We start from the raw sequence: 27,750 nt of genomic DNA on the forward strand, positions 1-27,750 counted from the left end.
CTTCCTTCCTTCTCTTCCCTCAAAACAGCTGGTGCACAAGTTTGTGAGATTCAATCCCTCATAGAAAAGGAGAGAGTAGAGTGGAAATTCAGCAAGCTATAAATTCTCAAAGCCCACGCCCAGTGACATGCTTCCTCCAGCAAGGCCATCCCTTCTAAAGGTGTCATAGCTCAAACAGCACCACCAGCTGGAGACCAGGTGTCCAACTGCATGGGCCTACGAGGTACACTTCTCATTTAACCACGGCCCTTTGGTAGCAGTGGCCCCAACTTGAATATATATATATATATATATATATATATATATATATATATATATATATATATGGCCTGGCTGTTGGTTAGAAGTCTAGGAAGCATGGACTGGAACAAGAGAGGAATATTTCGATTAGGGGCATATGAATGGACATGTAAGAGTGAAGCCTTCTGGACCACATGTATACTCACTCCCCAGAAGTGCCTGCATAGCACAGATGCAAATGGCTGCCCATTCACATTAACAAGTCTTAGTCACTAGCTATTCCAAAGCGCATGCAAGATGCATCTGGCTAACAAAAGTAGCAGAAATGGACCTAAAAATATCCAAGCGGCCTACTTGCAAAGCTTATGGAATTCCCTCAAGTCTGCATTCTAGTGTCTTATGACACATACACAAGGCAGAACCTCAGAACTGTCACACAGGTTCAGTATCTGTGACCAACAGACACTTAGAAAGAAATGAATAGGCAGGGTATCAAACTAAAGTGTTTGTAACCACATGCTCAAATTACAGGCAGGCAACAGTTGCCTGGCAGGTACATGGATACTGGGAATCTAAACTCTGGCCCCCACACTTATGTGTGAAACAGATGACTAACACCAGTGGCTCACATTGCTCAGGAGTGAAATCTTGGGTTTCGCCACCTGGGAGACCACCAAGGCCTACCGAGATGATGGCTGAGGGTGACTGACTTTACCATCTAGGGGTTTTGGTTGGTTTCATTTTCTCTGCCAGTTAAAGAAAAGGAAAACTGTGCATGATGTATAGCAGAAGGGAGAATCTCAAACACAGCTGACAGAATCAGCTGATGAAGAAAGACTTTTGAGTGAAGAAATACTTGCACACACTGCAACCTGAGAAGGAAAGGATAGAAAATCCAGGCTCCCCTCAAGGGCTAGAGGTTTTATGGGGTTTAAGATGTCTTCCTCTAATTTAGTGTGGGTCAGTTTTGAACAAAGACAGGGGGGGCTTTTCTGTTCTTGTAGTGTAGGCATGGTAGAAAAGAACTCTGGGATATCCACTTGTAACAGGTCCCAAAGCAGTTTTAGATGTAATAAAAATATTCATTTTGACTGAAGCAGTATTTACAAATATGTATGCATGCTTACCAGCACTCATTGAACTGTACTAAAATGGGATGTACATCATGTCTTAGAGTTGGTTTAAACAGCATATCTGATTTTATACTTTAAAAGACAAATGAGTCAACCTATCTGTTGGGAATTGGTTCTGATGCTTTGAATCAATCTGGCCCCCAAATCGGGAATCTGTGTGTCCAAATACTGAAGGTCCTTGTCCCTAATTGGTTTTTGATGAATCAATAAAGAGCCAATGGCCAATGGCTGGGCAGGTAGACTGAAATGGGACCTGTAGATTTGCCCAGGCTAGAGACTGGGAGAGAGGAAGAAGGCAGAGATCTCCATGACAGGGAAGAAAGACCATACCTAAAGGCTGGCCGACATGTGAGAATCAGGGAAAATGGCCACACAGGCCACTTCCCCAGTTGTGTTTGGGGTAGCAGATGAAATATAGATTTTAAAAGATGTTAACTCAGAAGTGCAGGAAGGAAGTGTTTGCTGGCACCGGGAAGGATTAGAACTACCCAGCTTTTGAACTAGTAAAGACATATTAAAATCAACAGGTGTGTGTGTGTGTGTGTGTGTGTGTGTGTGTGTGTGTGTGTTTCATTCTCAAATCCAGAGGGCTCTGGCAGGTGGCTGGGAGCACAAAATGGTTTAACTACCGCTACACACACATCCTTATGGTTCCAACACCCTCCTGATTCTAATCCCTTACAGGACTCAAGCTTTCCTGGGGTCTGTTCCCTATCTCTACAGCCAGTGCTGGTAATGGCACTCCTATAACATCCTTTCCCCTTGCCATGTATCAGTCAAGGTTCAGATGGAGAAACAAAGCCAGTAGCACAGAGGTAAGTGTTTGTTAAATGGATCAGGCATTAGACAAGTACGAGGACTAGCGTCTTCTGAAGTGCTATTTTGACCAGTTGTGGCTTATGGTGCTGGGGTTTGAAACACAGACCAAGTGCAGGGAACATAAGACAACTGTAAAGTTCCAATAGCCAAACAGAACCCACAAACACAAGGAGGAACTGAAAATTTGACAAGTTCCTGTTTTTGATTTTGGTAGCCTGGGCAAAAGCTAGCTAGGGTCATCAATGCCATGGAGCCAAAGGCATACCTTTGCAGGAAGATTCAGAACTTGAAAGAAAAAGCTGCTGCAGGCTCACCTACTGACTCACAGTAGGATTCTGTTACCCCTTTTATATCACTCATCAGAAATCTCTTATAGCCAACCCTAAGCAAAGAGGAAAGTAACTGACTACTGGGAAACAGTTCAGCCCCCTCCCCCACCACTCCAAGCCCCCACTCCCCTCCAAATGGATACATTACAAAGCCATCTTACTATCTCAAATATTAAATAGTTTATTACCCTCACTCCCTGAAAACTTGTAGGTTTCTTTATGATCCAACATCTAGTAGATCTTCCAACATTCTCTCTCAGACTCCCACCTCAAAGTACAATGGATTTGTTTAGTGCAAGTGTTCTAACTTCTAGAACTTTCTACATTGAATCCCCTACAGATTGGAACACCCTTTCTTCTCATCTTTTCTTTGACCTGAATTTGCTGGCACATGTATTCAACTTCCTTTGAATCTTCTTAAATGCATACTTTTTTCAACTGGTGACAACATAAAGTACCCAGCAAGTACCCAGCTGAGCACTGTATGCTAATGGAAATTGATACGATTCCTGAGCATTAGAGGAGGAAGAACCAACATAGATAGCTGGCAAGTGGAGAGCCACAAACTTACATGCCTGCACTCGGTACTTCACAGGCCGCTTGTTCTTCATGACAGGTTTGGGGCCAGTCAGAGCTACACAGGAAATTTGGGGCTAGCTTGCGATACAAAGTAAGACAACCCCTCCCCCTTTTATTTTTAATTGTAAAGCTGGTCACCAAAATGGCTCAGCAGGTAAAGTACTTGCAATGCAAGCCTAAAGATCTGAGTTTGATTCCTGTGACTCACAGAAAAGTGGGAGGAGAAAACCGACTCCACAAAGTTGTCCTCTGACCACCATTATGGCACATGCACCCACAGACGTGTCCCACTCCAACACACACATACAGATTCTAGAACACAAGGGCTGGAGAGATGATTCAGCAGAGACGAGACTTGTTGCTCTTGCAGAGACTTGGGTTTGGTTCCAAGCACTGACAGGGTAGTTCCATTCATAACACCAATTCCAGAATATCCAAAACCCTGTTCTGACCCCAGGGAAAACATTTATACACATTATTTAAAAAATAAAACAAGAACCAAAAGTTTTAAGTAAAATGTGAAACTGCTCCTCATTCTACAGAAAGGCACATAAGCATATAGCCATTTATCTCCATTTTTACTTTCCTCCCCCCAGCCTGTGTGTGTGTGTGTGTGTGTGTGTGTGTGTGTGTGTGTATGAGCCACTAAAAGCAAAGGCAAAAAGGCAGTTTGTCATGGAATTGGAATAAAAATCATTAAACAGTTCAGGGATAGAAAGCCATTAAAGATGTTACTGAGCCCAGGAAATGTAGGCACCTGACTGAAGCTCCATATCACTGTGGACCTGCATAGAAATGAAAGCACTTACTCAGAAGAGTTAAAAGCCCTGCCTACCAAATGCTTTCCTGGCTGGCTGTCACCTCTGAAGAACTTGCTACCCTGGTAGTAGGAAGCTTGAAGAACACTGTCACAGTCACAGTCACAAAGTTAGAAGTTAGAGAGGAGGTGGACTAATTTAACAAGTGTTTTTTCAAAAGATCTTTATGCCCATTCACCACAGCACAAATATATCCAGAATGAGAAAAGCCAAACCAGCCAGGCTATGGTGGTGTACACCTTTAATTGCAGCACTTGGGAGGCAGAGGCAGGCAGATCTCTATAGAGATCAAGGTCAGCCAGGGTCTATAGAGTGAGTTCCAAGACAGCTAGGGTTACTTGAGTAACCATGTCTCAAAGAAGGGAAAAAAAGATGACGAAGAAAGGAAGGAAGGCAGGCAGGCAGGCAGGCCGGCCAGTCAAGAAAAGGCAAGAAAAAGGCAAACCTGCTTTACTTCCTCCTTCAGAGAAATGAAAGCTTGGGAGCTTGGGGAAATTCCACCAAGGACACTACATGGGTCAGGGGTGACTGGGTCATCACTGGCTGACAGCTGCCCTAAAGGGATGCTGACTGATGATACAAATAGGAGTACTTGTACTGTAGTGCTGTTTATATGCTGTACAACAGTGGTGACCCTAGAGTTACACCATGGAGCAGCACCGCCTTGCTCAGAGAAGCTGGTCTCTAAATAAGAATCTGAAAAGGACCATGCTGGACGAAATAGAAAAACATAAATCAATAGTTCTGTGTGCAGGCTATTCTGTCCCCAGAGACATTTCTGGTTGTCACTAGTTACCACTGAAATCTCAAAGGAGACACCGAGATGCTGTAAAATATCAACAAGTACTAGGCACCCTGTTCCCTACCGAAGAACTATACAAACACCAATTGTGCTAAAGTCATCCGGGTATTGATATAAGACATATCTACATATATAATATTTATAAATTTATGACCATTAAAAGCCAGTGTTTACATACCAGCAATACAAAGAGTTGCATTAGTACCACCAAACCCAAAGGAATTGGTGAGTCCAATACACCGACCCTCAGTTTTCCATTCCTGTGCCTCCAGTGGAACATAATTGAGATCAAATTCTGGTTCTGTACAATCCAGGTTTAAAGTTGGTGGTAGTTTCTGGTGGTAACAAGCCAGTGCAGTAAAAGTTGCCTCAACTGCCCCTGCAGCACCCAGAAGATGCCCAGTGGCTCCCTTTGTGGAGGATATGGCAAGGGCATAAGCATGGTCCCTAAAGAGCCTCTTGATGGCTTTGTTCTCAGCAGCATCACCCAGTGGTGTGGAAGTGGCATGTGCGTTGACATAGGATATCTGCTCAGGTGATATGCCTGCATCTTTTACAGCAGCAGCCATGCATCTGGTAAGAGAAGACAATTATCAAATAAAGTTTAATAACAGGAGATTGTTCATCTGAGTAGCTTGTATAAAATCAGTGTCACAGCAGAAACCCTATGATCCACAAAGCTAAAATAGCTAGTTTTTGTCCCTTTATAGGAAAGCTTGCTAAACTTCTGGCTGATTTAATTGGATAAAACATAATACAGTTTAAGCTTAGATGGTATCATATAATCAAGGACTTTTTTTCAAATTATGGTCTTTAGACTGGAGCTAGTTAGAAATGTAGAGTCTCAAGTATCAACCTAGATCCGCAGTCAGAACTAGCATGTTAAGACTCCTGGGTGATTCAGGGTCAAGAAATGCTGCTTTGAAAAGAACAGAATGCACCTAGACACATCTAGCCGGTCTGCCTCTATTCTCCAGATCTGATAAGTGTTCAGAGGGAGGCTGAGAAAGGGAGTACCCTCATGATTTCCAAACAGAAGGTGGGGCATAGGAAGCTAGCAAAGGCACAACTCTATTGGCTTTAACTAAAGTCCATTCAATTTTTGTTTAAATATTTTCAGATGTTTTCAATCATTTCAAGCAAAGAATTAAAAACAAAAAAAAAAAAAAAAACAAAAAAAGCCTTTGGTCTAAGAGAATATATACTATACACCAAGACCAGGTAATTTTTTTTTTTAATTTGAAGTTCCAATAGTGCCTTAATACAGTATCTTAAGAGAAAAATATATTTTGAACAGAACAAGCATTCTTTACCTTAAAGCACCTTCTCCTTCAGGATCGGGGGCAGTTATGTGACCGGCATCACCTGAGAGTCCATAACCCAAAACTTCGGCGTAGATCCGGGCTCCTCTCTGAACAGCATGCTCATGTTCTTCCAACACCAGCACAGCAGCTCCCTCACCCATGACAAAACCATCTCTCTCTGGATGAAATGGCCGGCAGGCTAGCTTAGGATCTGGGTTTGTGCTCAGAGCCCGGGCTCTGGAAAACCCAGCGAGAGATAATGGACTAATGCAAGAGTCTGTGCCCCCAGCCACCATCACATCTGCGTCACCATGGGCTATAAATCTAAAGGAGTCTCCCACAGCATGTGCACCTGTGGTGCAGGCTGTGGACACTGAGTGATTGGGGCCCTTGAGTTTATAGCGAATGCTAACCTGGCCTGCGGCCATATTGATCAGAATCTTAGGGACAAAGAATGGGCTGACTTTATTATAACCTTTGGTCTGAAACGCCAAAGCAGTTTCAGAAATAACTTCAAGAGGAACCATGCCCATGCCAATGGCAACACCAGTAGCCACCTGATCTGCTTCTAGTTTCGGATGCCAGCCGGAGTCTTTCAGGGCCAACTCTGCTGCCCCAAGGGCCATGATGGTGGAAGAAGACATGGACTTGGCATCTGATTTGGACACAAAGTTTTGTTCATTAAACTGACCTTCATGCGGACCTCTTGGTACATACGCAGCTACACTGCAAGGGATATTCTTGTACTCATCACCAACTACAGAAACAATTCCACTTTCTCCTCGGAGAAGCCGATCCCAAACTAGTTGAGTCCCAACGCCAAGTGGTGTCACTAGTCCAATGCCTGTGATGACAACTCGTCTGCGCAACATGGCTGCTGGCACAGTTCCATAAGACCTGTGTTTGCTTATTAACCAAGAATATGACGCTGGATATGGATGGGAGATTGTGGCTTTTAGAAAATGTTGCAAGCACTTCGACAACATGGTTGAAATTCAGATGATCAGAAACACATTCCTGGAATAGACCACAAGAGACAGCAAGTGTCATTGAAACAACAGAAGAATCTTACACACACCCTAGGTGTGATTGTGGTCATGTGCTAAAAGTCACAGAGAAATGCAACCCTTGCTTGGACTTAACTTTTATTTGTAATCTATGAAGTCCTTCAGACAGTCCACTGATAGCTAGCTCACTGGGTTTTACAACACCAACCCACCCTACAGGGGGCATCCTTCTTGAGGCTCACCGAAGATTACTGTACAGTGTGCACAGAGTCCATGTGACATTTCTAAGATCAATGCACAGGAGGCCGCCTCGGGCCCAGTCTGCGTTGTGCACTTTATCTACTTCCGTGTAGGGCAGATAACTTTTCCAGCGGGCGGTCCCGCCACAGCCCAGCACCGCCTTGTTACTTCCCGAGCTCAGCGTTAGGAGCTCTCAGGGATTCACAGCCATGCGACGCCCTCCACCCCTACCCAGAAACCCGGGTGCGTACCGCAGCCAATACCTGAAACAAACCTTTGCGGCCGCCCACCGAATACGCATGCGTACTCATCCGCAGCGCCGCGTTTCCGCCCATAGACAGGCGCCTGATGTCAGAGGTCAGATGCTCCGGCCAGAACTTCCTCCGTGGTCCAGGGTTGGGAGTCCGCCGCTCTAGCTCCAGAACCCGTTTTGATGGCTTGGGAAACCTCACCTAGCAACAGCGATAATGCCTAGCTATTCCTACGTTGCCAAAAAACGGAGGCTGTCATTTCCCCAGGACATTCCGGGGAGGACCTATACTGTAGCCTCCCTGTAGATCTGTAGAAAATATTCATAGAACTCTTCAGAATGTCACCAAGAAACCGAGGTCGTTTGGGGAAACATCTAAATGCCACGCAGACAATAAAACGGCTGAATACTTCGAAATGTGCAAAGACGTTAAGAATTTGTTAGGAGACTTTAGTTACAAAACTTTTAAAAGTTTGCAAAGAAATCGGATAATGGTACCGCGCAATTTCTGCCCTTGGGAGGCAGAGGATCAGGAGCTCTGTCCCCAGCTGTGTAGAGAGTGCAAAGGGAGCCCGGGTTACCAATCTGAAGACTTTGTCTTTAAAATAAAACAAAACCTACAGTCTGTAGTGATCTGCATGCAGTGCTTATAGTGTCTCCTCACCTCCACTGTTCCTTACCCTTATTTACTTTAGCAAACGATGTTAAACAACTACTTCTGTAAAAATAAAACTGGCTGACTCATGACAGGAAGTGAACAGAATATTGTTCACTTACGAAAAGTTTTACTTGCTCAGAGATAAATCTGTAATGGATAAGTAGGATAAGTAGCAACACAGCCAGGGGATGTTTATTAACTGTTCAAGTCTGTCCCACGTACGAGCTTTGCTTTCTCTTCAGATAAAGGACTGACTATGCTAGCTCCACCTGAATTTTGTAGTCATGATTATATATTTTCTTGTGGGTGATAACCTCTTCAGGGCATCGTTGCCACGTGTGCTAGCTTTCCAACTCCAGAAAAGAATCTGAGGTAAGTTTAGCTATTTCCTCATTACTCCGGGATATGATTTATTGTTTACTCTGTCTAAAATGTTTAAGAAAACTCCACTTGTTCCTGATCCAGTGGCTCACCATTTGCTTAGTCTGATCTCCCTGCAGTGAAAATAGTGTTATTTCCTCCAGTACCTTTTGGCAATTTGTTTTACATACAAATTTCTGATCTCAAAAGGCACTGGGGTATGTGGACTGTGGAAGGTTACCTGACAGGGGAACTCTGTCTATGCAGCCACGGAGAAGTCATGTCATCATCCATGCTGCAGTAAAACATTCTGGTAGTGTAGACCCCTTGGGGCTATCCCACACTCCTGTAAGGAACCCCTCACCCATGCTCTGAAGGTAAGCTGAATAACTTAGAGGTACTCTAAGTCAGACTTGGGAATTTTGCTTTGATTTATTGTTGTTGCTTTATAAAGAGGCTGGGTCTTTATTTACATCTTCCCAGGGAAAGAATTCTCAAAACAATGCACACACATAAAAAAGTGATATAACAAGACTGTATGTAACTTATATTTATATATCTCTCTGTGATCGTTTTACTTCCATCTGGAAAGGGGAAAGAAGCTTTTAAAATCATAATAATAGCCGTATATGAATTATTACCATATTGCTTGCTAAAATATGGTGTATTCATGAACACAAATCTTCAACTTGGTTTTGCTTATCATAGCCTCCTCTTATTATTTCTCTGGTTCAAAGCTTTATTTCCAAATACAGTTCTCAATTAAATAAACTTTCTGTCCAAACTATTGAACTTCTGTTTGTAATATTACTTTAACACAAAGGAGACCGAGGTCAGTGCTATCTTATTAAGTCATGAAATGATTCAAAGAAGTGGACCTAGACTTCAATCTGTGAACTGTGTAAATACATGTGTAGTAACTGGGGGAAAGCAAGCATTTCAACAGGCAGTAGTACAATACAGACAAAACACCAGGCCCATGGGGCCAGTGCCAAATTTGAGAAGCTGGACTTAGTAGATAAAGTTACCTGCCACTAAGCTTTATAGCTTGATAACCTGAATATTCATTCTCTCTCTCTCTCTCTCTCTCTCTCTCTCTCTCTCTCTCTCTCTCTGTGTGTGTGTGTGTGTGTTTGGGTTTGGGTTTTTTGTAATTGTTTGTTGTCCTTTGCTTTGTTTTGTTTTGTTTTGTTTTGTTTTGTTTTGTTTTTTTCCAAGACAGGGTTTTACTGTGTAGCCCCGGCTGTCCTGGAACTCACTCTGTAGACCAGGCTGGCCTCAGTCTCACAGAAATCCATCTGCCCCTGCCTACAAGGGTCGGGATAAAGGTGTGCATCATCATGGCTCAGTGATTGAGGCTTGCAACCATTTCCAGAACTCTTAACAGTGGGAGGAAAAAGCCAACTCCCAGAAATTGTCCTTTTATCTCCAAATGCACTTGCTACACACACACACACACACACACACACACACACACACACACTTAATAATAAAAATGAGGTGTGGCTCAGAGGCAAAGGGATATTTCCAGAAGGTTGTGGCGACAGCATATCAGCAGACAGCAAGCATGGTGGCTATAGGAATAAATGGAAAGCTCACATCCTTTACCACAAGCATGAAGCCAAGTAAGCATACAAAGTTATTTTCTCTACTACTTTCAGTGACATACTTCTTCCAGCAAGATGTGCCACCTAAATGTCCCCAAACTGAACTACTGACTGGAAACCATGAGTTCAAATACTAGAGCCTGTGGGGAATATTTCCATTCAAACCACCACACTCCACTCTCCGGTCTTCATAGATGCCCTGGAGTCTTTCACAGTCTTAATACTGTTTAAAAGCCCAAAGTCTCTTCTAAGATGCAAAGCATCACAGAATTCAACCTTCAGTAAAATCAAAAAGCAAATCACAGATTTCCAATATATGACACAGATTATCATCTCAAAAGGTCCAAGTGGTGCATAAGAACATAATGGACCAAACCATGACTAGAATCTAGCAGGACAAAACACCAAATCCTATAGCTCCATGTCTTCTGTTAAGGGCTCCACACCTCCAGCTTTCCTGCTAGTAGCCTGCATCTCTCTCTTGGGCTGGTCCTACTCTCTCTATTGACCTCCTTGGCAGATTTCTCATAGCGTTGATATCGCCAACATCTTGTGGTCTCCACAAAAACCCAAGCTTCCCTTTCACAGCTGTACAAAATGTCCTGCCACGACTCTTATTCTCTCAGTATCTTCATGCAGAGAATTCCATACCACATGTTGCCTGGCCTCACAGGCTCTCAGAAGCCACAGAGATAGGATCTGTGACACTTCATTCATGTATCCTTCAAGTCTAAACGTGGCACTGAGGCTGCCAGCCAGGGATGGGGTCACTTGAATCACATTAGCAGCAATACTTTTTTATTCAGTAACTTTCTGGGATCAGAAAAGGCTTTAGGCTACTGTACAAGCTGGAAGTTTTGCTGGGTGAGGTCTTGGCTAGAAAGTACCCTTTATCTTTGTTCCAGTACAAGGCAAACTTCTCAACTATGTGAAACTTCCTCTCTCCAGCACATGCCTTGGCTGTAATGTTAAGCTCCCTAGATCTCTTTTTCTCTACAAACAGTACAATTTATCTTGTTTTCTAGCCCAAGTCTTTCCAAAGCCTTCTGTAATATTCCAAAATAAATAAATAAATAAAATATAGCCAAAATAAAGCCACATGGTCAAGTTCACCACAGCAATGTTCCACTCTCTTAGTACTAGTTTCTGTTGGTCAGGAGTTTGCACGTTGGTATTCCTTTGCCCTGAACTAGGAATAATCCAGGGAAATGAGCTCCTACCAATTCCAGTTGTATTTATGATAGCTGCCTAACATAAGAGGGCAGTTCAGGTCATGCCACTCTTGGTCACTTTGGAAATAGCAGCTGGTACTAAAATTGCAGGATTAACGACTTCCATAACCCAATATGATAAATTTACTTCCAAACTCAGCACAAGTTTTCAAAAAATGTCTGAAACCATGCTTACTCTACTTTTCAATTGCTGTGATAAAACCCCACAACCAAGGCAACTTGTAAAACCATTTACTTCGGCTTAGGGGTCCAAAGGTTAGAGTGTGTGATGGCAGAACAGCATAGCAGCAGGCATGGCAGCCAGAGCAGGAAATTCAACACTTAGATCCTTTACCACAAGCACAAGTGACCTGGACATAGGGCAGGAGCCTATAATCTCAGAACCTAACTGCCTCCCGCGATGCACTTTTCCCAACAAGGCCGCACCACCTGGCCTGCCTGTATCCTTTACATACTGGGATTACAAGGATCAGTCAACACTCACAGCAAATAGCTGGGAACATAGCATTTCAAGTTGGGCCACAAACATAATTATTACTTTATTATGAGCCAGAAAAAAAATTGCTAGTAGTTAGCCACTGAAAAATTTAAACAACAGCTAATAACATATTCTCTGTTGAACATAATATTCTCTTTCTAAGACTTATTCTTTCACAGTTTCATAGATGTACAATGCTCTTTGGCCACAGTCCATCCATTATCTCTCTTCCATCACCTTTGCCCTCCCCTTTAACTCCCCTTTTCCTCACCTCCCTCTTGCTTTCATGTCTTTGTTGGTGGTGGTAGTAGTGATATATATATATATATATTTCTCCTGCCTCTACCTTCCAAATTTTGGGATTTGCCAATATGCCTTGCTAAAAACAATATTCTTGAAGTTGGTCTACAAAATGTTAAATATTTAGGTATATTTTACAGATGAATATTCAGAAGTTCTAGAAAATTCTCAGAAGAAATTGCCCAGAAACATTAAAAAGCAACAGATAATAAGTGTCAAAGGAGGTCACATAAGTAAATATCATTTTTGGGGGGTTTTTTGAGACTTTAATACACAAAGCCAGCAAATACCTGCTACGTGCTAGTGGGTCATACATGTAATTCCAGCTGTTCAAGGAGAGTGGAGCATGGAAAACTCCAGGCCTGACTGCAAATCAAGGTCAAGTGAAATCTTTGTGGCATTTCAACATTAAAAACTAATAAAAAAAAAAAAGCCAGGTAGTGGTGGACAAGCCTTTAATTCCAGTCCTCAGGAGACAGCGATCAGGTGAATCTGAGTTCAAGCTGATCTATAGCTGGAGTTCCAGTTTACCCAGAACTATGCAGAAACCCTGTCCTGAAGAAGAAAAAGAAGTAATGAGGAGTGAGTATGCAGCTCAGTGCTGGAGCCAAGTCCCAGGGTTGATGTCAGTGACAAGGGCATTAGCTAAAGAGGTTAGTGATTCACTTTCTAAGATAAATTAAGAATACTGGTAAGATATGCCAGTATGAGTCGAAAGATACAATGTGTATATAAACTTTATTTTCTTGTTTGTTCCTCATTTTATTCTGTTATTGTATATGGGTTTTATGCGGGTGTCCAAAGGATAAACTGAGTCCCTAACCCATTAATAGGGTACAATATGCTGCTTAAAAATGCTCTTTACATCAGAATCACACCTTGTGAGCAACAACTGCGTTGTTCATCAACAGAATTCGGAAAATACACGAATCAGAAACCCAGAAGAGTTCTGGGCTATGCTTTGTTTTTGAAGCAGGACACAAGTAAGCCGGACACAAGTAGCCAAAGGGCAGGACTGCAGTAAATTAAAGTGTGAGCCCAGCCCAGGCCACAGACCATGATCACTCCCGCTTCCCCATATCCACCCCATCCCCCCACCCCCCCAAAAAGAAGACAAAACGAAAACTTGCTCGCTCCTCTGGAGTCTTTTCTTTCACAAAAGACCTTTATCTGCCGTAAAAAGAAGGCTGTACAGTGATCTCTGGGACCCTACCCGACACAGCGCTCTCCTCCACTGGCCTCCTCCTGAACCCAACGTTCACAGCCCGCCTCTGGGTCGCTCGCCCCGCCCCTAGCCCCACCCGGAACGCCCGCCCCGCCCCCCGGCGCCTCGCCCCGCCCTCCGGCCTCAGGCCTCCGCGGCCCAGGCGCTCTTCGGCGCCTGCTCAGTGCGGGCCGCGGTGCGCGAGGTGGCGAAGGCCGCGGCGCAGCCATGGCGTCGGCCACACTGGGCGGCTCGTCGAGCTCCGCGTCCCCGGCCGTGGCCGAGCTATGCCAGAACACCCCGGAGACCTTTCTGGAGGCCTCCAAGCTGCTGCTCACCTACGCCGACAACATCCTGAGGTGCAGCCGGGGCCCCGGAGCCTGAGGGCCGCAGGCGGGCGGGGCCGCCGACACTCGGGCCTGAGGCGGGGCGGGCCGGGCGACGAGCGCGCGCCGAGGCTGTCGCCGAGTTTGACAGCTGTGCTGTCCCATCTCGCTGCAGGATCCCGGCGCTGTGACTCAGCCCGAGCGCCAGTTAAATGTTCTCGCCGAGCTTGGCGGTTGACACATTTGTAGTTTAAGTTACGAACTTTTGTGTCTGTCACCTTTGTGCTGAGCGCAGCACTTTCCGCAGCTGCTCGTCCCGGGGCTGGGAGTTCGAGTCACCGCTCCCACGGCCGCCCAGGGCAAAGGGAACGAGTGTGGGGACGGGATGCGGAGGGGCAGACAGTGGAGGTCACATCAGTTCAGCCCCTGGGCGCCGGCTCTTACAGACACAGCGACCCGAAGTCTGTAGGAAGTCTTAGCTTTAAGGCTGTGCAGTCCATGTGGCCCAGCTTTAGAGAGTTGGTTGTGAGCGATGTTAGAGAGATTGAGGGGTTTTGAGGTGTTGTCCTGTACCCCAGACTGGCATGGAACTTGATCTGTACCCCAGAACTCATGCCAGTCTCGACCTACCAAAAGCCGAGATTGCAGGTGTGTGCCACCACAACCATAATTGTTCATTTAGGGTAACATTAGTGATATTTAAAATAAATTGAAAAGAGAATATAATGTGAATCTATGCCAGATGTTATGCAGCATTTGGGCTTGCACATAATTGTGACTCGTGTGAAGATCACCTTCCTCCTTTATGACACCTCAGCTTAACCCTGAGATCTCACAGCACCACAGAGTACAAGGTGTCTGAAAGAACTCATGAGCTTGATTCTCCAGAGCCCACAGCTGACATTTCATACTGAATTCTTTAAGTCTTCCACCTCCCACCCCCCATACATGAGAGAGGGATAGATTTGTAAAGACATTTCTATTCTTTCAGTACACTGAAACCAAAGATGCTAAGACCAGAGTACTTTGAAAGACAGCTTTGCATGCAGACAATTATTTTGGATCATGACCATCATTATGAATATTTACTAAATTTCTAAAAGAAACTGGTTCATTTTACAGCCTTTACTGTGGCTTACCTTTCTGATCTTGAGTTTTTGTCTTATAAAGGAAATTAGAGGGGCTTATAAGAGAAATGATTCAGGTTGATGCGAGAAAATGTTCCTTTAGTTTGTTTTTAACAACAGTGTCCTTGTGTTCTTAGAATTCAAGGTCTGGCTTGGTTGGAAGATAATATCCTGTTTCTTCATGTTCAAATCCAGTGACTTCTTAACTCTTAAGGAAAAGCGCCATATGTCTTCCTAGGCCCTGCACGCACTTTATAATTATACTTCTGTAATTTGGTAGAGAAAATCAGGTTTCTCTTTGCATTGCTATTTTCTTTTAAACCCACTAGTAGCATGGTGGAGGCACCATTGAAGGCATACTGTCCCAGCGTCTCATCTGCCTCAGTCTCAGAACAGTTTATAGAATGGGTGTGCAAATAAAAATGCATTAGTTTGTTTTGAAGCAAATACTTGTTACTGAAATCTACAATGAAATAATACTCTTAAATTTCTGCTTGAATGATATTTATCATATCCCCAACAATAATAAATCTAAATAAGCTACAGAAAGAAATGTGCTAATTTGTATGCAAAAGCTGCCACCCACTTTAGATAAGATGAGCTTACTATAGACTTTATCAAGAGCAAAACAAAATAACTCTATATTAGTTTTCCTGACATCACAGGTAAGCTGCTTAGCTAATTTGGTTCATGTACCAAAGTTTGGTCTAGAACTTTTCATATACCTAAGAATAATGTTGACCTTCATATCCTCCTACCTACACCTTTATGTTACAGGTGTGGGCTACCACACTGTTATGAGCTGCCACAGATTGAGCCAGGTCTCCATGAATGAGAGGGAAGCACTCTACCATCTAAATGGATCCCCTGTCCCTAATTCATTTATTCTTTAATATAAATATTTGATATTATACTGTTTTGTTTACAAAGCACACATAGTGTTTGACTATTAACTGTACTGAGTGAAGAACCAAGAATCAAACATAGTTTCTTTGTTCAAATAGTATAAATATATTTGGGAGAAGAAAGGTTTGAAAAACAGCTATAGTGTAACATCAAAGAACAATTCCAAGATAGTGTTTATGTCTCTATATTTATATTCTTATGTTAGGAGATAGTGGGGAGACCAAACATGAGACATTTAGTGAAAGGATAGGCAAAGGTAACTCACAGTTTTTGTAGTGGAGTTTCCTGAAGAATACCATTAGAAGAAACAGACATCGATTGTGAAGTTATTGCATAATCATAACCATAAATCCAATGGAATGGAGAAAGATAGTTTTCAATGACAATGCAAGAAGTAATAGAGGACAAACACTTCTAATTTTTAATGTAGGTTGCCACTGACATGTAAAGAAATTGAGTGTAATTGAAAGTAGGTGAGTCTGCTGGCAGCTTGTGTGGTGGAATATGTATAAACATTCTAACCAGAGCAGTAAGTTTCAATTTTAGTCAACTACTTGAGGTGTCATTATAGGCAATTTACATATAATTTCCAAGTTTGAGTTTACCTTATAAAAGGGAGAAAAATACTCTATTCTAGGATTGTCACAACATAAATGACCTGGCACATATATAGCTACTACTGAGGTAGTTGTTATTATTTCTGTTAAATTAGGTGAAAAGTTTGAAGTGTTTACATAGTTTGTTCTTTGAAATTTCCTGTCTATAGTCCATTTTTTGCTCTTCATCTCCTTCCCTGTCACCATCCCCTCTAGTGTACAAATTCCTCCCACATTCAAGTATTTTTGTTTTGTTTTGTCTTGTGTCCTATAGTAGGGGTTTTGTTGGTTTTTGGTTTTTGTTTTTGGTGCTTGAGAATTGTTTTCTGTTATTGAAACAGTTCTGTCATTTGGCATGTTGGGATTATAGGTATACACTACTGTACCTTGATATGTATTCAGTGTTTGCTCAAAAGAAAAGTGGATGCTAGAGGAGGGGTCAGTGATAGATCCTGTATCCTTCCTAAGGCAGAGACCCTGTTTCGGAAAAAGGGGGAGGGAGAATGTGACTTTCCATACCTGATTCAAATACAAAAGCAAATATTATTTTTCTGAAAATTAAATAGTTTGGTAGATAACTATGAGAGTAAAACAACTAGAAAGACAAAAATATTTTCAAAGTTAAAGTTGAGCACAGTACAAGAAATTCTTCTGCCTTCTCAAGATTCTATCCTTTTAACATCATGAAAAACAACACATTCAGAAAAATGTCCCAAGAAAAGATACAAGGTAATTGCTAAAAAGTGAAGTAAATATTACAACTTACACGAATATTTAATAGATAACAGTATACATAGTAAATGTAGAGAAGGTAAACGCACCCAAGCTGCCAGCAATCAATGCTTGCTTCTGAAATCATTTGTGAAAAGAATTTTGTTTTTGATTTCCACTTTTTTGTGGACCTACAAATTTTATAGAACACAGTGAAAATCTCATAGTATTATCAAGTTATTATAAAAGTTATTGAACACACAGTCTTGGAATTGTTGTGGGAGGGAGTTTGTAGACCAACACTAATGTATGACAGTTAAGCAGTAATATTTACAGTTTTGTCTTTGAATATTTGTGGTTTTGTTTTATTTTATTACCTCATTTCCTAAGCTAACAACATTTAAAAACAAGGTAGAAAGTTATAGTAAAAACAGTCATTGGTACAGGGAGGTATGGAAGCTAAGTGACCGTTAAGGTTCGTTATGCTGAGAGCAAAGCTTTTCAGCTGTGTTTCAATTCACAAATACTTCTTGAACACCATCTTTGTACCCTGAGCACTATTATATATGATAGGATTCCTCAGAGCAAGCAGACAAGGTGCTTCCCTCTGCCTGGGGCTACTTTTAGAGACTTAAAAGACTAAAAAAGTACTTATCCGGAACAGCCACACAGTTTCCTATGGCAATAATGATACTGTCATCCATGAAGTTGGACAGGACAAGTACTCAGTGGTACTGAAGTATGAATCATGACATGTATGTAAATGCTTGTCTGAACTGCTCATTCTTTATAGTTGGAATCTATACTACCATGTGTAGGAGTGCAGCTAATAAAAAATGTGAAAGAAACACATAAACTCTTAAAAAGATGAGTGGTGGTATATTACCCATTATGTTATCTTTTTTTTTTTTTTAAATCAGAAACCCCAGTGATGAAAAATACAGATCCATCCGTATTGGGAACACAGCGTTTTCTACTAGACTCTTGCCTGTCAGAGGAGCTGTTGAGTGTTTATTTGAAATGGGCTTTGAGGAGGTAAGTATGAGAAAGGGTCTCCTCCCCATTCTTTATGTGCAAAGCAAACAGTACTGACAGTGAATAGTTGTTTGAAAGACATTTTTTTAAATATATTTTTTTGGATTTATTTATTTAGTGTATATGAGTACACATTAGCTGCCTTCAGACACACCAGAAGAGGGCATCAGATTCCATTACAGATGTTGTGGGCCAACATGTGGTTGCTGGGAATTGAACTCAGGACCTCTGGGAGAGCAGCTGGTGCTCTTACTGCTCAGCCATCTCTCTCTACCCACCCCCCTTGAATGACATTTTTTAAAAAATTAATTGGTCATTTTGGAAATGTGTAGAACTATTTGTTTTTTTTAACCTCTTAGATATTTTTAAAGTATAATGAAGTCAGGATTAAATGTAACAAGTCTCTATAGATAGGAATTCGTAAAAATCTCAAAGTTTAGAGTAAAGAGCATGAAATACAACCCAAGGATAAAATGTGGCCCCTTCAGTCTTCCAGCAGCATTCTTGATTGATCTGTGAGTGTTCATTGAATACTACAGTATCACCACTGTCTCCAGTAAGAAGTAGAAAAAGTTAAATTCAGAAAAGTCACTTGCTTCACAGAATGCTTTTCTCCTGTGAAAAGAAGAGTTTGATGTTTCCATCCTCTCAAAGCTTGTGGCAAAGTTTACTATTATAATACAGTAAATGTAATTATTAAGGTTGTGAATTTTAGCCAGGCATACTGATACATCCTGTAGTCTTATCTTCTTGGGAAGCTGAGGCTGGAGGACATGAGTTCAGGGCAGCCTAAAGTGGACGGACAGACAGACAGACTGGGGATTTTGAATCTTCTATGTACCCCTATTTCTGGTGTATAGGTATTTTTAAAAAGTTGAGCAGGAATACAGGTGCCATTTGTAGATGTTGTTAAAGAAATAAGATATAGGGTTTTTTTCCTGTCTACCGTTCCGAACCAAATTCTGATGCACACCATGAGAATGTAACAGTGGAGTAAGTTAATATAATCCCATCTCACCCACAGCTTATGTTCTAATAGGTTAGAAATAAGGAAAGAGACAACAAGACATGATACTGCACTCACAGCAATTAGAGTTGCAGCCACTGTAGCAGTGAAGTGACCACAGAAGGCCTCTGAGGTGGTAAAGGGTAGGACCTGAGTGGCAAGGAACCACTCAGGTACCTGAAACTTAGTTCATACAGGGGATTGGCTTGGGCAAAGGGCTTCTAGCTGCAGTAGTTTTGACATAGGAAATAGCTTTAGGTATAGACAAAGACCAGACCACGTATGTAAAGACTTAGACAGTTACCATTAATCCTAGTTATCAGTTTGATTAGATTGATTAAACACCTGGGAGATTGGTAAAACATACTTCTTATCTCAGAGATTACAGAACAGGAGGTCCATGACTAAATGAATGGCTTGATCTCTTGAGGGATTCAACCTTTGACTTGATTAATTAGTAGAACTATGAAGATGGTGGCCTCTGTGGAGAAAGTAGCTCTCCAGGGAAATGTTTGGATGCTATTTCTTATGCTGACCACATCCTGGCTTCCTCGAGAGGGTGTCTCCTCTACATGGTCCCTCCACCATGATATTCTGCCTGGCTGTGGGCTCAGAAACATGTTGCCAAGTGACTTACTCCCTAGTCACTGAGCCTTCTGAACCTGAGCCAAAATTAATCCTTCATCTTTTAAATTGTTTATGTCAGATATTTTCTCAAAGAAACAAGAAAAGGAACTAGTATTGACACCACTGGAAAGTTTAAAGCATGGAAGACAATCTTCAAATATTGTTTCAGTTATTGTAAGGAGAATATTCTGTATAATCTAGAGTGTAGGCAAGGGATGATACAGTGAAACCATTTTGACTTCTTACACTGGTCTAAGATGGCATGGCAGTGTTTATATATATTTCTGAAGAACCTTTGTTTGTTTGCTCCAGTGTTCCTAGTTCTTAGAGTGTTGCTATTACAGCACAGTTAGTAGGCTGTAAACAGTTAAAAATAGACAGTAGATAGGAGTACCACTAATTAAGATGAAAAAATCTTGTAAAGCGGCAGTTTTTATGGGAGAAAGCACTGCCTGGCTTTTTGACAGTTTGGGCTACTTTACTAAGTAAAAGTATTTTTTAGTGGAATAAGATGAGCCCACAGCTCAAATGAGACCTGGCCAGGATTATAAAGCATGGTATCATCTGATTGCAGGTTCCATATAAACATCTGAATATGGAGAATTTCAGACTATAGAGGGATAAAAATGAGAGCACTGTTGATTCTTTGCAAGGACATGAAGATAAAACTAGACAGAAAAACTTAGTTGTTGGTGTTTAAAAGCCATATCAGTTTCTCATTGTTGAAGTTATGGAGTCCAGGGGATAATATTTGTCCTTTATGTAATAAAAGTTTGTTTGCTAGGTAAGGTAACCACCCACTGATCTAATTTGCCCAGAAAATGCCCCAGTGTCAGGCATTCATCGTGGCTGGTTTCCTCCAGATAACAAACTGTTCCAAGACTTGGGACAGTATTTGATGTTAGTAGAGTTACAGGGTTCTGATAAAATAAAATTATATTTGCTTTTTTGGCTGTCTTTAGATTTCACACTTTAAGGCAGACCAGAAGCAACTGTTTCATCCGTGTAACTAAGCTGTGTGATGGACTGATAGAGCTGAAAATGTATTGGGAGTTTTGGTAGGCTTTTACGTTGAAAGATACATCTAATATTTACCCTGAAATTTACCAGTATATATTAAAATCCTGAACCTTATGAGTGAGGTTGAGGAAGAATGGGATCCAAATGACCTTGTGACCCTGAAGTTTAGTGTAGCAGGGCAGTTCTCAACTGGGAGCCACACCTGTCTGTCTTCCTGCTGTGTCCCCTCTCCCAGGCTTCAGTAGGGATGAAGCAGGGCAATTTTTCAGAACAATTTGGGTTGTTTGGTTTTCTGAAACACATTGCTGTCATTCAGTTGTCATGGGGCAGATTTGATAAACATTCTGCAGTGAGAATTGTCATGGAAAAATGTTTTGATAAGGAGATTTGTTGAATCTTAGAATCCCTAATTTCTTAAAACATTCTTGGATCTATTATATTTATCCTGTAATTTTGAACTTTTATGAAAATGTGATACTGTAGATTTTGAACAAGAACATGTTGGCCTGTAGATAACAATTTTTAGGATTGGTTAGAGGAGAAGGCAAGGCATCTGTCCTCTTGGGCTCAGGAGGTGTGGTAACAGCCTTTGACACATTACAGTTTGTAGAGTTGCTGTTTGCCACAGCTGCTTCTCAACTCCTGGAAACTTGATTGGGTATAATTTTCATATCACCTGTTCTCTTGGTTTATAATTTACTATTTTAAATTAGGAGGTTTGTGTTTATAGTAAAGCTGTCTTTGCTGCAGATAAGCACTTAACTAATATCAACAAATATTGCTTATTTTGATGTGTTTTGTTAGAAGCCTTATTAATACTGTATATCTGTGTTGGGGGAGCAGCAACAGGGATTGGGGCAGGGGCAGGTGTTGGAAAGATAGCCCAGCTGTTAAAGGCAGCTGTTGCTTGTTCAGAGGGCCTGAATTTGCTTCTTGAGGGTGGAGGACTTGCCTTCATTGATCTTGAGATTGTGCTGCCTAGAATCCCGAGTAGCTGGGATCATAGGCCTCAGTCTCTCGACTCAAGCCTTTTCTTTGGCAGTATTTCTACCGTCATGACTTTGTATGGAGTTTAACAGAAGATAACAGTACTTATTTTATTGCAGAGAATATACAAATAAATACTTTTCCACTCTTACCATTTTAGTCTATGTGTGTGTGTGTGTGTGTGTGTGTGCAAGACTAGTGTGTGCAAGACTCTTAGCACCACAATAAAATGTACTATCAATGTATAGTTTTAACTGTTTTGGGGAAATGGTGCCCCCAGAGAACACACTTCTGATCATGTAACTGTTTTCTAAAGACTTGGGTTAGAAATTGTTTTATAACTTTTATAAAAAAGAATGTTTTACTTAAAATTGTATACATCTAATTATTATACACAATTTATTAAACAAGATCAAGGTAACTGACATTCATATCATCTCAGACATACATAGTTTCTTTGGGAACATTGAAAATACTATTGACTATTTTGAGATAGTCAATTGTCAACCATATTTTTTCTTACTATGTGTTACATAACTTCTTATTGGTGTTATTAAGACTTTCTTTTTGTTGTGCTTTTGTTTTTAAATTGTATTGTGAGACCATCTCACTAACTTGCCTAGGCCTTTATTGATCTTGGGATTCTGCTGCCCAGCATTTCTTAGTAGCTGGTATTATAAGCCTCATCTTCTTGGCTCAAGCCTTTTCCATGGCAGTATTTCTACCATCACTTGTCATGGAATTAATAGAAAATAATAGTATTTTATTTTTTTGCAGAGGATATAGGAATATATATTTTGCTACTCGTATGCTATATTGTAAAGTGCTATAATTTTCTAAAGCTCTCCTAAGGCTAGGGATGTAGTTCAGTTGGTAGAGTACTGCTTGCCAAGCATGCATGATACCATAGGTTCCAGCCCCAGCACTACACAGACTCGACTTGGTGGCACAAGTTTATAATTCCAGCACTTAGGAAATGGAAGGAGGAAGGTCAGGAAGTTCAAGGTCATCCTCATCTAAAGAACAAATTCATGGCTGGCCTGAGATATAGGACACCTGTCTCAAAAAAACAAATAAATAAAAGTCCCTGGATTACATTAAATATGCCAAGCTTTCTATACTAATAAGGAAACACATTTTCTTTTAGTTTAAAAACTAGCATATTTGTTGATATATGATACATTTAGGGTGGGAGAGATGGTGCCATGGTTAAAGGTGTTGTTTGCTCTTCAAAATGACTCCCAGCACCCAAATAGCAGCTCAAAAACATGTGTAATGCCAACTCCAGTGAAGCAGACACTCTTCTCTGACTTCCCTGGCACCAGACACACACAGTGCACAACACACACACACACACACACACACACACACACACAGGCAAAATACCCATAAATATAAAAACATTTTTTTTTAAAAAAAAATATGATATACTCAACAGTATCAATACCACTGTATATAAGAGTGACTGTCACTTTAAAGCAGAAATTAAGATTTTTCTCACTTCTGTAAATTCCAGGGAGAAACACATCTTATCTTTCCTAAAAAAGCTTCAGTGGAACAGTTACAGAAAATCCGTGATCTGATTGCCATAGAGAGAAGCAGCAGATTGGATGGCTCCAGTAAGAAGGTGGAATTCTCTCAGCACCCTGCTGCGGTCAAGCTTCCCCTGGAGCAGGCTGAAGACCCTGCTGGGCTAATGCAACACTCAGGAAACCAAACGGGGCAGCTGCCAGGCCTACCCTCTGCTCCAATGGTAGTGTGAAAACCAACATTCCTTACTTTGTCAGTGTTGAAACAGCAAAGGAGAAGCATTCCCAAGTCATGTCTCAAATGATCTTGGGTTTAGAACTCTAACATCGTTAAGTTTGTTAAGAATTTTGAAAATTGTCAGAGTTGTAGCAAACGCGAGGGAAACGGCCACCTTTTATTTTCGTCCTTCCTTCAGTTTCTTGCAGACAGTTTCTACCTGTGTAGCCTGGGCTGACCTTCAAGCCCTGAGCCACACAGTTCAGCCTCTTGAGTAGGGGTATAGCTGTGGATCAACATGCTCAGCTGTTGTATTTACATTGTAAAAGATAGCTTGTGACATACTTCTTCTGAAACAGTTAGGCTTTGTTTATTATTTATAATATACTTGTTTTCTCAGTATTTAAATCAGTTTCACAAATAAGTATGTCTTTAACCTCAAACAAGTGAAATTACTGAACCTGTGTGTATTATGGCAATTAGATTAATTCGTTGCCTCTATTGTGTTTACACTTGTAATCTAAATTTTACCTGCTGCCAGTATTGATGGTAATTTAATTCTCTTGCTCCAACTATTATATATATCTTAAATAAAAATGTGTTCTTTAGGCTTTAGGTAAATAATTATTAATAAACTGACAATAAATACTTAAAGTCAGTGAAATTTAGTTGTTAACATGAAGAACTGAAGTCAAGGTTTTTGATGCCTTAGCAGGTACTATATTGGTAAATTTAAATGATCCCATTTAAAATAGCTGTGTGTCTTTTCTTGGGGAGATATAAACAAATAATTAACTATCCCTCACTAGCAGCAGACCAAGAAAATGAGTTGATCCAAGTCTAGCTTGGTGAACTACTGAATTTATTGGGCTTACTTATAAGCTTCTGAAGAATATGCAAACAGCTGCATCACGGAAATGGTCCACCTGGTGTGGGTCATGGGTGCACCCCTCCCAGAAGCTGCATAGATGGAATCTGCTATATAGTTAGCTTTCCACTCCTTATTTACTCTGGTCATTCCTGCAGCACATGCAGCTGGGCTAGGTCTTAGAAGAGGCAGGGAGACAGTAGAATCTTAGGTGAGAGTCTGTATTAGTTCCTTTTCTGTTGCTGTATAAAACACTATGTCTAAGGCAAATTTATAGACAAGGAGGTTTATTTAGAGCTTATGGGTAAAAGTGTTAGTGTTTATAATGACAAGGTGGGAGACATGCAGCCTATGAGAACTTACATTTTGAACTATAAACAGGAAGCAGAAAGAGGGCTGAGAATGGCATATATCTTTTGAAATCTCAGTGCTTGCCTGCATTGACACATTTCCTCCAGCAAGGCCATACCTCCTAAACAGCCAAAGAATACCAACATCAGGAGCCAAATACTCAAATGCCCAAGACTTATAGGTGACAACATCTCATTCAAACCACCACAGGTTCTAATACCCTTCGTACATTTTCCTTCTGTGAGAGACTAGCTCAGTCTTGTGAAGGTTTCCCAAATGCTGGTCATCACAGCTTCTGTGATTCTAAGATAACATGGGTCATGTCATACCTAGAGGACAATATTCTCTAACAATATGAGATAATTTGTTTGCAAAAATTCCTTTTGATAAAGGTTATTAGATATTCTCAATTTTTCACTATCAAGTTTTTCTGCTATTTCCATAGTAATTTTATGAATAACAAGTTTAAATTCTTATACATTTATTTTAATTTTAGTGGTCAATATCCTCCATACAGTAAAACTTTACTGGATCAATTCTTAAATCCACCCATCATCTATTCAAATTGCCTAATTCTGGATGCTTTAAGCTCTTTTCTTTGTCTCATCCTAGAAGACCCCAAGACACTCCTTTGAAAATATTAAAGGTTGTATGTCCTGGCCAGCTAAGAGACAGACGTGTCCCATCCTTTCTTGTAATTCGTATTAAGTACTAGTTCCTGGTTGCTTGGTTTTGTTTGTTTGGTTGTTTGGTTGGTTGGTTGGTTTTGTGAAAGATTTAACTCCTTGGACTTCTAGAGAATGTCCATACTCTATCCATACTCATTTGTGTTTCCTTTGACTTATTATACCTGTAAGTACTTAAAGTCCTTGTTTCTCTTTTTCTTTGCTGCATACATTTCATTGATTTATAGTAATAAATTCAGCTAGTTCTTAGAAAGGTAACTGTTGAATCATCAAACATACAGGAGCCAGCATATGTGAAGTGAGAGCCTTGTAACCCCTGGAGCTTTCAGTTTGCTTTTAGAAACAGTTATTCTCTATGTAAAGTTTCACATCTTCAGTACAGAGTTGTCAGTTACAGAACAGTAGACCTGCTTGACTGACAGGGTATAATTCCAGTCATTCCACCCCTTACAGCAGTATTTTGTGTTTTGGTTTGTTGTTGGTGGTGGTGGTTGTGGTGGTGGTGGCGTTGTTTTTTGAGACAAGGACTCACTTGAGCCAGAGCCAGATTGGCCTTAAACTCACTATCCTCCTACCTCCACCCACAAGATGCTGAGGTTAGAGGATAGGCCACAGTTTTCAGTCTACATTTTACCTGTAATAGAATGTTGAACATAGCATAATCACTGTCTGTTTCTAGGTTGTGTGCTTCTAAAATAGTATTTGATATAACTACCATGTAAAACCTAAGTTTCCATATTAGAATAGAATGCCCTCTCATTTTTTGCCTGTCTACTTGTATTAGCTTTAATACTCATAGTTCTTTGTAATATTTTAAAGCCAGGGATGATGTTTAGTAAAACCAGCACTCAGGAGTCAGAAGCAGGGAGGGAGATCTCTAAGTTTGGGGCGAACCTGGTCTACAGAGCAAGTTCTAGTACAGCCAGGGCTGTAAAGAGAAATCCTGTATTGAAAACCAAACCAAACGCCTCCACACCTATAAATGTGCTTAGCCAGGAGCATCTGAAACTGTAACCCTGACACACATCATAGACACAGGTAGGAGCAGGCGGCTCCTCTACTTCCTGCCATTCTTTTTCTCCTCTGAGTACTTCTGCAGCTCATGGGGGAGCCACTTCTCGTTTAAGTATTAACCAGTATTATTAGTTCATCGCTTTAAATTTTTGCCTAAGATTGATGGTACTCCTGGCACTTTCTTCCCATTGAACCACTCAGTACAATTCATCAGTGCCTGCAGTTAGCCCACATCCGGTGCCGCTTAGACAGCTTGGTCCCTTGTAACTTACTTTCCCTATTTATATTATTACAAACTGTGCTAAGATCTAGAGTTTTTGTTTTGCTGTATTTCTTCAGTTGCTTTTGTTTGTTTTAGTCGAGCTTTTGTATATCCCAGGCTGGCTTTGGAACTCACTGTGTAACCCAAGAGTAATCAACTGAGCTGCCTGCCTCTGCCCTCCAAGTCTAATATTGTGGTCTGTAGCAGCACACCTGGCTGTGAGGGCTTGGCTCAGCCTGTTTTCATTTGATCGCTCACTGTTGACTGCAGCTGGTCATTTCTTATTATAAGTTGTTAGCTGCTAATCTAGCTTCTCATGGGAAAAATCTACCCATCATTCCTTGGTGCCTCCCATTGTGGGCTGAGTCTTCTAATATCAATTTACTTTATCAAGACAGTCCCCCACAGACCACCTACCTCAGTGTATGGTCCCTCATTAATACTCTCCCAAAGTGATTCTAGGTTATGTCCAGTAATGCATACTAGAAAAGCACTATATCAACTGAGCTCCTTCCCTAGCCTTCTTTGGTACTTAAGAATAAATTATTTAACTTACCATTTTATTTCTAGTATCCTAGTAAATAGGGGATCAGTAAACATTTATGGAAGTGTCATTGGCTTCCTGTGCACCATAGGCTACTTGATCTTTGAGGGCTGTGGCCTTGTTTGTTTCCATCTTAATTACTTTTCCAGTGTCTGATTCATTCACAAACAGATATCTGTTAACTCACTGTGGTGGATCTATGAATATATGATTTATTCTTTTTCTTTATTTGTTCATTTTTTATTTCTTCATTTTATCTTCCTCATCTACCTTGTGTATTTGAGTGCATGTGTGTGTGTGTGTGCGTGTGTGTGTGTGTGTGTGTGTGTGTTTTGTATATAAGTCTGAGATACTGGGGATTACACCTAGGCTTCATACTTGCTAGGCAAGCACTGTACCACTGAACTCTATGTCCTCACCCCTTTTTACCTTACACCTGCTGAGACAGGGTGTCACCTAGTTGTCTACCCTGGCCTTGAACCTAACAGTTCTCTGACCTGAACCTTTGCAGTAGCTGGGATGCAAGCCCGTGCCACTGAGCTTAGCAACTATTTCTTTCTTGTCCACATATCCCAGTG

General features: G+C 41.2%; 2 protein-coding genes across 6 annotated transcripts in view; one reads left to right on the forward strand and one right to left on the reverse strand.

Moving 5' to 3' along the window:
• Nucleotides 1-2,702: 2,702 nt before the first annotated feature.
• Oxsm (3-oxoacyl-ACP synthase, mitochondrial) lies at nucleotides 2,703-13,424 on the reverse strand. Of its 4 annotated transcripts, XM_029541314.1 has the most exons (5): nucleotides 13,370-13,396; nucleotides 12,447-12,711; nucleotides 7,535-7,723; nucleotides 6,034-7,041; nucleotides 2,703-5,293 (listed from the first exon to the last, which is right to left on the reverse strand). In XM_029541314.1, exons 4-5 carry the CDS (start codon nucleotides 7,008-7,010, stop codon nucleotides 4,891-4,893), a joined length of 1,380 nt encoding a protein of 459 aa, XP_029397174.1. In that variant the 5' UTR covers nucleotides 7,011-7,041; nucleotides 7,535-7,723; nucleotides 12,447-12,711; nucleotides 13,370-13,396; the 3' UTR covers nucleotides 2,703-4,890. The 4 variants fall into 4 exon arrangements, with proteins under 4 accessions (XP_029397174.1, XP_029397175.1, XP_021059378.1 ...); XM_029541315.1 differs by lacking the exon at nucleotides 12,447-12,711 and having other exon boundaries at nucleotides 7,546-7,723; nucleotides 13,370-13,424; XM_021203719.2 differs by lacking the exon at nucleotides 12,447-12,711 and having other exon boundaries at nucleotides 13,370-13,424.
• A 103-nt stretch (nucleotides 13,425-13,527) lies between these two features.
• Ngly1 (N-glycanase 1) overlaps nucleotides 13,528-27,750 on the forward strand; it is a 52,501-nt gene continuing 38,278 nt past the window's right edge. The window contains exons 1-3 of one of the 2 annotated variants that reach the window (XM_021203717.2): nucleotides 13,528-13,719; nucleotides 17,947-18,061; nucleotides 23,218-23,454. In XM_021203717.2, coding sequence (XP_021059376.1) covers nucleotides 13,589-13,719; nucleotides 17,947-18,061; nucleotides 23,218-23,454 — 483 coding nt within the window. In that variant the 5' untranslated portion in view covers nucleotides 13,528-13,588. The remainder of the gene's footprint in view (nucleotides 13,720-17,946; nucleotides 18,062-23,217; nucleotides 23,455-27,750) is intronic. The other variant, XM_029541317.1, reaches the window with a different exon arrangement.

Source organism: Mus pahari, chromosome 8 (genome assembly GCF_900095145.1).
Source record: "Mus pahari chromosome 8, PAHARI_EIJ_v1.1, whole genome shotgun sequence".
NCBI classification, from domain to species: Eukaryota; Metazoa; Chordata; class Mammalia; order Rodentia; family Muridae; genus Mus; species Mus pahari.